The sequence below is a fragment of the Fringilla coelebs genome (genome assembly GCF_963513975.1).
Source record: "Fringilla coelebs genome assembly, chromosome: 17".
Lineage (NCBI taxonomy): Eukaryota > Metazoa > Chordata > Aves > Passeriformes > Fringillidae > Fringilla > Fringilla coelebs.
The window spans coordinates 3,998,550-4,013,119 of NC_140043.1; the positions used below are offsets into that span (position 1 = coordinate 3,998,550).

The 14,570-nt window shown below is 43.7% G+C and overlaps 2 protein-coding genes across 2 annotated transcripts; one reads left to right on the plus strand and one right to left on the minus strand.

Annotated features, from left to right (window-relative positions):
- Nucleotides 1-1,739: 1,739 nt before the first annotated feature.
- Nucleotides 1,740-4,280, minus strand: SNRPD3 (small nuclear ribonucleoprotein D3 polypeptide). Its single transcript, XM_084217399.1, has 4 exons — nucleotides 4,186-4,280; nucleotides 3,518-3,667; nucleotides 2,727-2,919; nucleotides 1,740-1,903 (listed from the first exon to the last, which is right to left on the minus strand). Exons 2-4 carry the CDS (start codon nucleotides 3,641-3,643, stop codon nucleotides 1,842-1,844), a joined length of 381 nt encoding a protein of 126 aa, XP_084073525.1. The 5' UTR covers nucleotides 3,644-3,667; nucleotides 4,186-4,280; the 3' UTR covers nucleotides 1,740-1,841.
- Nucleotides 4,258-13,568, plus strand: GUCD1 (guanylyl cyclase domain containing 1). Its single transcript, XM_084217398.1, has 6 exons — nucleotides 4,258-4,581; nucleotides 6,067-6,151; nucleotides 7,608-7,773; nucleotides 8,505-8,596; nucleotides 10,199-10,440; nucleotides 10,916-13,568. The coding sequence occupies exons 1-6, from the start codon at nucleotides 4,545-4,547 to the stop codon at nucleotides 11,005-11,007; spliced, it is 714 nt and encodes a 237-aa protein (XP_084073524.1). The 5' UTR covers nucleotides 4,258-4,544; the 3' UTR covers nucleotides 11,008-13,568.
- The last annotated feature ends 1,002 nt before the right edge of the window (nucleotides 13,569-14,570 follow it).

Consider the following 14,570-nt stretch of genomic DNA (forward strand, 5'->3'; position numbering starts at 1 on the left):
TTCTTTTCCAGAGGGTTCTGGGTTCTTGAGCTTCATTCTCTTCCCAACAGAGCCATCTAGTGGGTGAGACCTTGTCTGTGAGAAGGAAATTTTGATTTATCACACTGTAATAATACACACAGCATAGGAAGGCTCTGGAAAGCAGCCTGTAACAAACTAGCATTCCAGTTACTCCAGTCAAAAATTGCTAAGTGATGTTTGTCTTGGCTGAGACTTTCCTACCAGTGGGTAAAACTCCAACATTTTTAACACCAAACTCACAGTATCTTTCTGAAGAGTTCATCCTAGACTCAGCCTCAACCTGAAGCAACAGTGCAAAGCTCTTTGTTTATGCAAAATCCAGTATCTTCTTCAAAGCTGATATGCACTACAGAAGTTACTCCAATCTTCTTAAAGCAGATACAGTTTGTTCCATCAAACCTCCTGAGGAGGGTTAGTGTTTCTTTCCAAAATTCGTGGTTGTCCCCCACCCTCAGTGCTGCTGAATGCCACATCCACTGCTCCTGAGAGAACAGCAGCTTGGCATTGCTCAAGAAGGAGAGCAGGAACTTTAAAAGAGGTGAGCCAGTCACCAGCAGTGGAAATGGTCCCTTGTTTGAGGACTGCCATCTTTTGGACACATTCCTCATGGGAGGCATAAGATGACATTACAATGCTTTCAGAGTTAAGCTCAAGTATCCCTTACACACATTCTAAGGAGGTTTCCATTGCAAATATTTTAGGATCACTACCACCCAGAAGAACATGCAGCAGGGCTTTCCCTGGAGACCAAATACAGCTTTATTTACACACAATTCAACAAGTCAATACATTAGTTCAACTTTCCTGTCTGCACACAAGGAGTCTTCACAGCATCCAGGCAGAGGAGCAGCTCTTCTGTGTGTGTACAGACCGGTAATTGACCATATGCAAGTATGTGATTAGGTACACAAGGGTTACAGTGAAACACTTCAACCATTTAAGTCAGTAAAAACACCCATGCTACACTTTCATGAAGTTACAACTGCATTTTGCTTCCTGCAGATCAGCTGATCTACACACAACTGTGTGTAGATAATAAAATCAAAAGCTGAAGTTGATAGTGAGTTTTGTTCAAAACATCAGCATTTGGATTGTGTTTAATGGGTAACTGTTATAAAACTTCCTCACACACCTGCACTACCTTTCAAATCTACAAAGCATTTCACACTTATCCTGGAAAACACCTATTTTATGTTCTGTCATCTTTTCCCAGACACAGGGAAAAACTGCTAAGAAAGTGAGAATAGATTTTTTCACTGCAAATATAGATTCAGGCTATCAAAGTTGTGGGTTCCTAATGAAAAATTCTCCCCATATCCAAAGAGGAAGATAAGAAATGCAAGAATACAAGTTCAATATAGAGATCTGAAGATGGCCCTCTATTGTAGGTCCATATAAAGCTAAAGAACACAGTGCTCTGCTTCTCAGGAAGCTGCCTCTGTTTTGCTGTATTTTCCATAAATGCAGCTGCTAATAAGACTTTATAATGCATGACTTAAAATTCTTCATTAAGAATGCCTTCTAATTCTTTAGAGAATAAATGACAGCAGGACTAAACAAGAAAAAGGAAACATAATGACCTTCAAAAACCAATGCATCACACAAAAGTGGTCAAAACTAGATTATTATAAAGTTCACTATTTTCCAAAGCTGGCTTGAGTTTGAAATCAACCTACAGTGTATTTGCCCAAGAATAGTCCTGTCAGGTAAGAGCAGACGAGTTTTTGTCAGAAACATTTATTAAACAAAACTGATACCAATGCACACATAGTCAAGTTAACACCCCTAATAAAAAAAAAGCAATTTGGCCAAGACCAAAATTATCTTCGCTTCTGGAAGATGTTGCCACGGCCCATACCACGGCCTCTTCCTCTTGCAGCCACTGAAGAAAGAAAACATCAGGGATGACATGAATTTGACATATCTGCATATTTATCTCAACAACTGACAAGCAAAACATCAACAAAACTCAAGGTCTCTTGCTCAGGAGCCTGGAAATGCTCAGAAAGTGATGTGAGAGCAGGAAGCGTTCTATGAGAAGAACCAGAACCTAAGGGTCCCACAGTCTGACTCCTCAGGGAGATATTCATACATCTCACACATGCTCCTTCTGACACACAAATCTGTGTCACACAAGAGATTTGGAACCCCACGCCCTTGCAAGGTTTTGTAACACTACTCAGTAAGTTACTCCCCACACTTACACACTGAAGTTACCCAGGGATTTTGTGGCTCATGACTGTTACCCAACTACCTAATAACTAGACTGATCCCCTGAGGAAGGCACAAAGGAGAGTGAACTACAGAAAAGGCAATAATTACAGCTTGCCATTAGCATAAGTACCATCTTTGTAACTAAAGCTGTTTTCCTACAACAGCTCAACAAAAACACCTGAATCCTTCCCTAAGCATTTCAAACAGCTGGTGGCCACAAATGCAGGAAAGCAGAACTCTTAAGTTTAACAGAAAGGCATTGTTCAACAAGACTACTCACTACCTCTAAATTACTATAGCATCAATACACACATTCAGGTAATTGGGACAATCTGAGTCTTGACTCTCACTGTAAGATAAAACATACAGAAAAACACTGTATGAACCAGTCATCTTTTCACTTCTTACTGCTTAATCTCCTCAGTGACAGAGATGAGCTTTCCAGATCTACAGAAAAACAGGGGGAGGGACCAGGAACAAACTGTACATACCTTGAGCTTTGAGAATAGCTGCTTTCCCTCGCCCAGCTCCAGAACCCTGGTTTTTATTCTTCATGCTCTTTAGCATAGGAGCATTCTTCAACATATCTGGTAAGATGAGAAACCGTATCTTGCTGCCCCTGATGTACACCTGCTCGAGCTGTGCCACCCGGCCATCTCTGTATGTCACTGTTATGTTGGACATCTGGAAGGGAAAAATCAGTCAGTGCTCAGAAAGGCCTCAGCTGTGACACAAGGCATCATGACCACTCAAACACACCCAGAACTTTTGCTTTCTCACCAGTTTAAAAATTACCTTTATAAGCATTATTATTTTTGTTTTCCTACATACAAATAACTTTAATAAAGCTATTTTAGTACCAACTATTAGGAAAACATTCTGATTTCAATGAGCACTTGCCTGAAGTCAAAGTTAGGCCTTCTTGGAATGACCACAGTAATGTGCATTAAATAAGCTGCAGTTTCTTAAATCAAGGGGTTTTTATTCTTACACTCAGCGGCTTAAAACAAAGAACTCTGGAAAAACACTGTTCACAGGACAGACTCTTAAAATCTCTGATCGTACTGACAGGGATACCCAATCCTACTCTGAAACTGGAAATAAGCTCTGGCCTCTTTGGAGCATTCTGTAATGTTGAATCCACTTCCTCACGGTAAAAAACAGCAGCAGTACAGTTTTTTTTTAACCCAGAACCAAAACCAACAGTCTCTTCATCAAGTTTTCAGCCTTCCAAGGCCCAGATCAGCCAACCTTCCCTCCATCCTTGTGAAACAAAAGATACCTGACAATTCATGTTGTCTTCAGCTTCAATAAGTTTGCCTCGATACACTTCTCCTGTGTTGGTCTCACAGGTCACGATGTGGCCCTCGGCCTCGTGCAGGACCTTGATGGGCACTCCAATGGACATGGCTGCAGTGCTGTGGCTCTACACCTGAGGCACAAGGAAAACAAAAGCCTTTAATACAAAGCAAAATGTAGATTAAGCTCCACTTACACAATCCATCATCCTTCCCATTAGCGCAAAGCACAATTTTTCTCACTTTTTTAACACAACACGTGTTTTGACTATACATCAATAACACTTCTCTAGATACGTGCCCATGTAGACTTTAAACATCAACAGCCAGTCTTTTCCAGGTCTCTTCTGGGAAATTCACTTTTAAGGACCACAAAACCCCTCGCACCTCCATGGGAAGAGCCCCAGGTGGATCCCCTGGCGGTCCGGCCCCTGCGAGCCCCGCGGGCAGCAGGGCCGCGCTCGGGGCGCAGCGCCCAGCCTCAGGCCCTTTCCTGAGGGAGCCGGGGCCGCCCCAGCCCTCCCGCACCTCGCCGCTCCGACCCGGCCCCCTCCGGCCCCTCAGGGGATGCGGCGCTACCGGGGTACCTCCCCAGAGCGCCCATGGAGCGAGGGTGCCCCGCAGGGAGCCGAGAACCCCGCACCGCACTCACCGCCCGCGCCGCTCTCCCCTAATGGCCTCCGCCGCCTCCCGCCCTGCTCCGCGCGCCGGAACCGGAACGAGCGCTGGGGGCGGCGCGGCCTCGTCCCGTCCGCTCCCGCCCGGGGCCAGCCCGGCAGCCCCGCGGTGCCCCCGGTCCGGGGCAGGGCTGCGCGTCCCCCGCCCGCCGTGTCATGCCCCTGCCCGCCCGCAAACCCCGCCGCTCTTCTCGCCGCCACGGCGCGGGGCAAGCGCCCCGGGGCCCGGCCCCCCTCAGCCCCCGCCTCCGGGAGGAGCCAGCGCCGGGCCCCGGGGCCGCGCCGCCGGCTCGGCGGGGCTGGCAGTGAACGGGCGGCGGGTGCCGCCACCGCCATGAAGAGCCCCCGGGAGGCCGGCGAGCCGCCGCCAGGTCAGTGCGGCCCGCCCAGCCCGGCTCGGGCCGGCGGGGCCGCTGCGGGCAGGGGGCGGCGGGGAGGCGGAGTCCGCCCCGCGGAACGGGCCGGGGAGAGCGCCCGGCGGGCGGCGGGAGCGGGCGGGCAGCGCGGGCCCCGCCGGAGCTGCCGGCGGCCTCCCGGTCCTGCCGAGCCGCCGTGCTGCGGGTTGGGCCCGCAGCAGCGATGTGGAGTTACCGGCTCCGTCGGTGAGGTCGGGGCGGCCGGGAGCTGGCCGAGCGCAGAGGGGTTCGCAGGGTGATTTACAGGCACGGCAGAGACGGGCTGGACTCTTGACTCGGGACAGCCGGCAGCCATCGCTGAAGGGCTCTCGGTGTGTTGGGAAACAGGTGACTGGAAGCTGGACGGCCAAGAAAACTTGTTATTGCTCTCTCAAGCTTTCACGTACCTCTTGGTTAATGTGGGACTTGGCAGATGAATTTAAAAGACTGAATATATCAACTGGTATGCCATTCTTTAAAGTCATGATTAAACAGAGGCACAAGTAGCTAGGAAAAATATAACATTATCTAAAAAGTTCTATAAATTGTATTAGCCCAAAACTAAACAAGTCCACATGATGTCAAATGCATTTTTATTCCCATCATAAAATGTAGAGGACATTGTTAACAAGATTTCTCAAAGTCCTTTTCTAGACCAAAGGTTATTGAGAAAAACTTTTTGTGATTAACTCATTTTTGTCAATGCTGAAGTGGCAATGACAGGCACAACTCTTCAAGTCCTGCTAGTGGTGAAACTGAAACCAACTCTGCCAACTCTGTAAAAACACAAAACTGAGGCAGAGGATGGAGCTTGTATTTTGGGACTTTTTGGCAGAGATTATTAATTTTCCCTCTCTATTGAGGTTTTGATGGAATTAATACAAAAGGACAACTGGTGCCACTTGCAAGTTTTAACTTGTTTTGTTTAAATTCTGTAAATTACCATCCCTGAGAAAAAAGACATCTATAGAAAAGGTTTAAATCTGTGGGGCTTCTAAGAGGTTCCTGCCCAGAGATCTTATGTTTTCTCCCAGTTTGGTTGAACTCCTCTTGTGGCACAGAAGTACAATCAGACACAGGAGAAACGATGAATACCTGTGTCTTACCTGCTGTTATCCAGGGAGAGACACAGCTTCAGTTGGGGGGTGGTGGCTACATCACCCCACCAAAAAAAAAAAAAAAAGAAAAAAAAAAAAAAAAAAGAAACTTCCAAGGGAAAAGGGGTGGAAAGCCAGTGATCTAGGTATGGAACAATAAAGGAGTATGAGATTAAACCAAATGCTTACCTGTACAGAAATACTAAATGTATGTTCTCCTAAGAAAGAAAAAAATCCACCTGCCAGTCAGACAAAACCATGTTCCTAAATTTCCATGGCTGTAGTGCTGAGAACAGGCTGACTTTTAGTGGCATGGAAAAACATTTCTGTATGGATTGACATTGTTTGTGTCCTGCTCACACAGCTGACTGCATCCAGCTGAAAGTGCCAGTGATTCAGCAGCTGTACCACTGGGACTGCGGGCTGGCCTGCTCCAGGATGGTGCTTCAGTAAGTGGCTCTCTTAGAGTGGGAAATCCCATTCCGTGGGGAGGGGTAGCAGGAAGCAAACCCCAGGGAGAAGAGGTGTGTTGGAGCAGCCATGAATTCATTCTTAGGAGAGCAGCAGGTTTTGAGGTACCCTTGGGCAGTGACTGCTGCTTGGGCCTGGCCCAGCTCTCCAGCAGGAGCAAGGGAAAACATAAACTGAAGTGAACTTCGGACCCTTTTGAATAATTGACTGATTACACAGATGCAGAATACCTAAGCAGCTCTATGAACTTTGCAGGCTGGCATGCATAAGCTCATAGAAAGTGTTGCCTCTTTCTTGTTGTTGCAATTAAGAAATGATAGTTAGCTGTGACTCATCTGATTCCTGTCTGTGTTTTCAAGTGATGGGTAGGTGTATCCCAGTTTATGAGTGTGTGCTGTACCTGTACTACCTCTGTCCTGCTGAGCCCCAACCTGTGGGATGAGTGTTTGTGTTCCAGGAGTAGTTTCACCTTCAAAATTGTGTTGCCCTCTGGGGGTTTTTTGTTTATTTTTGGTTTTACCGGTTTTTGAACTAGTAGCTGTCCTGCTGAACTCCTCTTTCCTTCCACAGAGGAACATGAGCTTAGGTGCAGGAGAAATACCTATTTAGATGTCCACTTAGTAGATATGAAGCAGAAGATTTTCATTTCTCTCCATCCCTTCTGCCAAGACGTTAGTCCGTGTGCTGGTAATTTCCCATCTTGACTACTGTAACCTCTATTCCCTTTACCTCTTTGCCACTCCAGTCTGCCCAAAACTCAGCTTCCAAGATTACTCTTCTTACCCTGCTGATCTGACCTTGTTTGCCTTGCATCCTCAATTCCAGTTGCTTTTTATTTTTTATCATTTACTTCCATTTGTTTTCTTACTTTCAGATCTCCCTGTAGCTACCTTGCCCTGCCCCTCTGCAACCTGTCCCAAGCTTCCTCCTGACTTCCATTTCCCACTTTCTTCCTTTTGTGTCTTCAGTGCCTAAGACAAGCTTCCTTTGAATATTTACTGAATTCCTTTACGGCTCCTCCTTTTAAAATCCATCTATTGTGTGAAGGAAGTTTTAGTCTTTAACTCTTCTTTCTGTGTTGGCTCTAATACACTTGTACATTACACTGTAAACCCTTCAGGACAGAGTTCTATACCAGCTTGACTCTGGTACAGCACCTGTACACTTCTAGCACTCTAAAACAGTCAAGGCACCACACATTTCCAATTTTAAAAAGTCAGCAATAAATCCAGTTAAATATTCCCTATTCCCTTCCTTAAATTTCTGTCTCCTTTGTGGGTTGGTTTGGTTTTTTTTTTTTTTTTTTGGTTATTTCTTAGCCAAGCCTGTTGTTTCAGTTTTTATGTGCTGTGATGTAGAGGCTTGGACTACAGCATACATTTTGCTTTTCCTAAGATCTGTGCTTCCCTTCCCCTGCCTTTCTTGATACTATAGGTACCTGAATCATTTGGACAATGATGAGTTTCAGAAAGCCATCCAGGAACTCCAGTTAACAAAGAGTATCTGGACTATTGACCTGGCCTACCTAATGAGGCACTTCGGAGTTAAGCATAAATTTTGCACCCAGACACTTGGAGTGGACAAGGGCTACAAAAATCAGGTTGGTATTCTCATCTACAGGGGGTGAGCAGGCAGCTTTAAAAGCCTTAAGTGCCATGCTGTAAAAGCTCTGGTGTGTTACTGACAGTCAGCCACGGTAAATTTGACCTACTGCCAAAACTGGCACAGATCTGTTCCAAAGGCAATATGATCCCATATTGATTCCATCTTTTGAATTTTTAAAAAGTTTGCATGTAGTGTTCATGAAAGGTTCCAACCTATTTGACAGCCTTGGAGACTGAAGCCCTGTATTTATCTACAGAACAGGTACAGCCTGGGCAGCAGCAGTGTTTAGCTTCCACACTTTCCCCACCACCGTGCTTCAGCCTTGACCTGGAAGATCCACCTCTAGAGGTGAGAGGGGAACTCAGCCTCCCATCCACTGAGAGCTTGGCCTCTCCAGGACTGCCAGCAAGGGGCCAAGGAGGGCCTGTAGCAGTGGTGACTTTATTGCAAGCTCCTGCCCAGTTTCCCTTGGGAAACCTGACAGGCTTCTCTTATGTAGGCAGCTGAACAGCCACTGGATAAAAACTGCAACAGTAATTGACCAGGAGCAATTTAATTCGTAATTCAGAGCAGAAATCCTTGTCTTGTTTCCAGCAAACTAAGGGAGAGATCTTTTATCCTATAGCCAGAGCTCCAACTTATGCAGGCTCTTGCTAGCAGACTCCTAAGTGGTGGATTACCCAAGGTAAACACCATTCCAGTTCAGAACTTCTGTTATTTCCACAGTCATTTTACAGGAAGCACTTTGACACAGAAGAGAATCGAGTGAATCAGCTCTTTGCACAAGCCAAAGACTGCAAGGTGCTGGTGGAGAAATGGTAAGCTGTTTTCTTTCTCTTTGGAGATTCTGTGGGCCCCTGCTTTTCTTGGAGGCACCAAGCTAAATCACTGAAAGAGACTGAAATCAAGCCCTAAGCCTTTTTTTACCAATTAGTGTCTTTCTTCTATATCTGTCTCAAAAAAACCTCTTGCACATCAAGAGCTAATAATGAAGTTTGAAGAAAAATTAGTCATGATGCAAAGTAAGTGATAAGAAAATGCTGATAGGAGCTGACTATGTTTTGAATTTGGTTATCCATTACACTTAGGCAGTAGGGAGTGCCTACAGCACTCTAATTGGCCATTGTTGGAATTTAGGAGAATGCTGTGTGGGTACAGAACTCATTGTTCCCAGAGCTATGCAATCATTATGGATTTCTGTTCCCAGAAAAACATGCAAATTACAAGTTAGCACAGGAGCTTTTGCCAAGGAGACCATGAAATAGGGAACTTCATGAAAGAACTACAAACCCAGAAGAAATGGAAAAACTGCAGAATTTTCATAATCAGCAGTGAAATTCTATTGTGAAATGACTAAGCATCCAACTTGAGCTGCACCCCTTTTTATAGGGAAGCTGGATTTGGATCCCTGCTGTCAAAGTGGGGATCCACCCCAATGATTAGGGGTAAGGAAAGAAGAGAGGATATGGGGCAGCCACAATAACATTTGAGTGCTGGAGTGTAACTTCTATTTATCAGAATCAAGTGTCCTTTCTAACATGCATGGATTCACCTTCACTTTAATTAATAAGCTGTGACAGGAGAGAAGGGACACCCAGTCCCTCTTGCTTTTGCAGTCTTAAGACTGGCCTTGATCAAGGCTGGGACAGGCCATATCTACCTGTGCAGTACTGAGGCTGGGGCATCAGAGTGGGGAAGTGACACTGGGAAGGAATAAATAAAAAGCACGTGAGTTCAGTCAGGTGGTGCACACAGCACAGACACCTGGAACAGATCCAAGAGATGAGTTTCTCACGCACATGGAACACACCATCTGCCTCAGAGAGTGACAGCTCTTAACAGATGAGGTTATTGGGGATGTTTGGTGAACACTTTCTCTCTGTAGAAATACAGCCCAAAATATGAGGCAGTTCAAAACTTCAGCTAGGAGAATCACAGTCATGTGTGACACAGGCAAATCTGGGTACATCTTAATTTGGTTAGTGGTTACACAACATTTAACCACTCAGTTGATAAAGATTTGGTGTTTCAGAGATAAGCTTTTCTAACAGCAAGAGAGAACACTTCACTTAAAATTTTCCTACAACAGAAGTCCCTCAAGTTACTGAGTGAGTTGCCAGCTCCTTTAATTCTCTTCTCTGGGGCATCTGATGTGTCATCTCAGATTGTGTTACTGCAGAATCCAGAGCTGTTGCTCTGCACTTCAGCAGCAGCAATGAAATGAAAACGTCGTAAATGCTACAGGTTCTGTCAGGCTTTGTCCATAGCAAAGCCTGCAGGGTTTAACAGCAGAGAGCTGTACCTCTGATAAAGAAGTGTATCTGCAGTGTATCTATAAAGTGCCAGCTGCACTGTCCACCATCAGGCACTTTGTTTACACCAGCCTCTTTCAATAAGTGTGTCTGTTTTTTTCTTTGCAGCACAGTAACTGTTCAAGACATCCAAAACCACCTGTCCCAGGGTCACGTAGCCATTGTCCTTGTGAATGCAGTCCTGCTGCTGTGTGATCTTTGCTCAAGTCCTGTCAAATACTGCTGCTTCCTTCCCATTGGACAGAAGTGCTTCTGCAGGAGCCCTGACTACCAGGGCCATTTCATTGTGTTGTGTGGCTACAACAAAGCCTCAGGGAGTATTTACTACAACAACCCTGCCTATGCTGACCGTGAGTAGCCTGTCCCTTTTGGATGGATTCAGCCAGTCCACTACTAATGAGTGACACAGAGCCACAGCTGGACTTCCCCTCAGAGTGCACAGGCATTTTAAGCATCACTACCCAATTTGTCAGAAGGGGTTTTGCCACGTTAATTAGATCAGTGCTGCATTTCTTGGTGTGATTTAGCAGAAGGATTCAGATGGGCATTCCAGCAATTGGCTTGTCTGGCTTTCAGATGGGTTAGTGAGAGATGCTGAAATGCCTATGTGCAGAATATAGCAGAAGGGCCAGTTTGGTACCTATCTGCAGCACTACTTCAGTGAGCTCTCTAAGGTGAAAAATCTCCCTCAGTAAAGCTGTAACCTAAGCTGCTGGGTGTGGTGTCTATACTAGTTTGGTTTGTGGATTCTGTTACATTCCACATAAGAACCTTTCACTGGCAAATCCTTCTGAATTTTTTCTAACATTTTGTTCCTCCTTCCAGGAACATGCTGCACCAGCATCAGTAACTTTGAGGAAGCCAGGACAAGTTATGGCACGGATGAAGATATTCTGTTCATCTACACAGACAGCTGACACCCACCAGACACTCCTGCTCCTTCCTGCACAGCCTGCAGGGCAGCTGGCTGCTCGTCTCAGGACTCCCCTGCACACGCCTCACTCCTGGACTGCAGTGGGACCTTCAACAAGGGAGGCTTTACAGACATTGACAGGACTATATTGCAATGCTGTCTTTACCTTTTTTTTCTTTTTTGATTTTGCAATATCTCTCTTTGGTTTTTTTTTCCCCTAATTTTCAAAACTGCACATTTGACAGCAGTTCTAAAATACAGGCCTAGAGCCTGTTCACTTTCAGCTTGTTTTCAAATTATATACATAAGAAAAAAGCACCAAATTTATGAATTTCAACACTTGGTAATATTTGCATAGGTTTAGGTAAACAAAGGAAAAAATAGAAAATACCTGTTTCTCTCTCTGTCAAAGCATGAAGGGCTGGTCTTCATACAAAACCTATGGATTTGAAGTTCAGCAGAATATTGTAAAAGGAAAAAAATACGAACTTAAATAATTTTTAAATAACAAAAAAATGCCTTGCTGGTTCATCAGTATTGTCTGCAATGTAGGAAACTTCACCTCTACCAGAGTCACAGAGATTTAGCATTTATGCAACTGCAATACTGGAATTACTCCCTTGCACTACAAACTCAATCTCTTTTGGCTAAATCCTCTTGGATGACTGCTCAGAGCTCCATATTGCTCCAAAACTTTAAGTGGAAAGATTTTATTTGTACTTGGAAGTCTTCAGTGCTTTTTGCAAAGAGCTCTGAATGTTATGCCACCCACATGTGCCAGTTTCTGCAGAATCCATTCTAAATATGAACATTCTTAATATTTAAACTTATTAAGCAAATGCAGAAAATTATCATCCACACTAATGGTATATATTTTGTGTGTAAAGTGTAAATATCTGACAGCATCTACTGCATTGTATCTAAAATGCTAAATCATAATCTGAGCCAAATTTTGCTGTTTGTATTAGTTCAGTGACATTCTCAGAAGAGTTAAAATCAATTAAGGAAAGAGGAAATACAAACATACCTTCTACAAGTAAGAAGGCAGGAACTTAGATTCTTCTAGCTCTTATACTGCAGCTGTATGTGGATTAAGTTGTTGCTATATTGAGACATGAAGTGAAACTGGTAGCAGCCCATTCATAGCCCTTTCCTCTGTTACCTGAGGAGCACTCTGAAGTGTAACAAAAAGCCACTTATTTCAGCTTCATACATCCTAATTTCTTATAAGTCTCAGTCTTCAGTCCTGCCTATATGAAAGTGAGTAGGAAAATCAGCACTGACATAAAACTAGGAAAATTTGCACTTAAGGCAGAGATCCCACATCTCTGGCATGGTTTTAGGAAAAGAACTGTTCAAGTTCTGAAACTGTGTGGATATAATAAATAGGAAACTACTTTCAGCATAGAAAGTTTTTTTAGCAGGATAAACATATTTTTAATCCGTTGTTGACTAATTGAAAAGTGTACAGTGTTGACTAAATACTTAATAGAATCAAGAGTGCTCCTTTGTACAAAGGCAAAAAATAGTAACAGACATCTAAAATGCAGTAACCCTTAAAAAAATCCAAACAAAAGTGCATGACAGGAAGTTTTGTGTGTCAAATTTTGCTTGTCATTGGTGAAGTTTAAATATATTCTGGCAGTGATGAGCAAGAGGTAGGATGTGATTTGTGTAGAACTGGTCCATCAGTGCCACCAGCAGAATCCTTCCAGAAGAAAGGTACAAAACCTGTTGCAGGTAGTGCCTTTCAACTCCTCCAAAGTAAATAACCAGAAGACTCCTGGTCTGGGAATTTTTATGTCCAGGGCCAAAATCATGATGTTTGATATTGAGAGAGTGTATTAGCTCTGTTAATAATTAACAGGTATGGAAGCTACAGGCTGTTAGAGTACCTCCTTTACCCATGCATTTTCAGGTAGGTCATTCATTCAATACCATTAAACTGCCACAGGATTTATCTTAGAGCAGGCTTGATTAGTTGAATAAAAACAATTCTTACAAAGGCTTGTAATTGGCATTCAGCATCTTACAGTTTCCATTACCAAAAGTGAATCCTGGTGTATAGAAAATATGAACTTAAGGGCAGACTTAGTGTTCTGCAGTGCACACACTGGTGTAACAATATTGACAGGTAAGTGTTGAGTACCCAGGGTTTAAATGCTTCAACAGAAGTGAAAGATAAATGAAGCTGTCTCAGCTAGTGCAGACAAAAGGAGAGGTCCACTATAACAGGATCTCTTACAGCTGCCAAATGGAAGATGGCTGTGAGAGATGGAAACACAAGGAAGAAGCAAAAGCCAAGTGAAAAGACTGAGTATGTGACTCAAATTCAACTGAAAAAGCAGCTCACTGCACAAGAATCCAGAACACCTGCATTTTCTGAAACTTTGTTTCCTATTACAAGATTTGTCCTATTACAAAACACTCTGAAAATGTTCTGTTGCTTTGTTTCTGTCAGGATGTCAATAGCAAAGGAAGGGGATTTTACATGCAGGGATTTTATACATAAATATATTTTTATTTGTAATTAAGCCATTCTCAATAAAGGTTAAGCTCACAAATAACCTGGTAACACAACGTAGCGAGTGCATTTATTAACAAGTTTATTTGAAAGAATGTTTTTGAAAATCTGAAATTGTAATTTAGTAAAACAAAAACAAGAGTTCAAACATTTATTACTATTACTAGCTACAAATTCATAGTTGCTAGGCTGTAAATTGTATTCAGTCTGCATTGTCTGAACACCCATTGCCATCACTCAAAACATATGAAGCAAAATTTCAGAATGCTACCTAAGAATACTAAATATACTACTAAAACTTCAGTACTGCCTAAGAATAGCAAATGTATCATTACTACCTTTATTCCAGAGCTGGTTTGTGTACTCTGCAGCTACCACATATCCTACTGGAGTGCAGCCCCAGGGAAGGAGTTTTCCTTACCCATCCTGAGCTTTCTGTTCACAGTGAAAAGCATGCAACTGCCCCAGCCTTGCCTGTGCGCTGGCCAGGGTCTCTATTTCTGCTTCCCTTCAGGGCACTGAGCTTCAGAAGATACCAAAGCTCTGAGCACGACTTCTGCACCTAGAAGGGGCCCAGCAAAGACACTGCTCCAGCTGTGGTTGTGTAAAAGGCAACAGAACCAAAGCAGTCCTGCTTTACAGCACCCACAAATCTTCACACAGCTGGGATGTCTGGTACATTACTCAGCTACAACTGAACTGCATCAAGTAGTTTGTAAGCAGAAAAGGCCAACAAAACCCAGATGAAAACAATTTCTGCCTCATTTCTCCCTAAATTATGCATTTGGGCAGAGGGTAAAAACCAGAAAGCAGAAGCAGATGTACAATGCAAAGCTTACGTAAGAATTTTCATGTCCTCTGAATTCATCCCATCAACTCTATCACAGTACACTGTATCTACTCTGGAAAAACACTGGATGTATTTCTAGCTAGGAACAACTTTAGACTCAGTAGTGTAAATGACAAACACTTAAGAAGCCATTTTAAATTATTTTTACACAACACACTTCTAACTCCTATTATTTAAAATTGGTTACATGAAA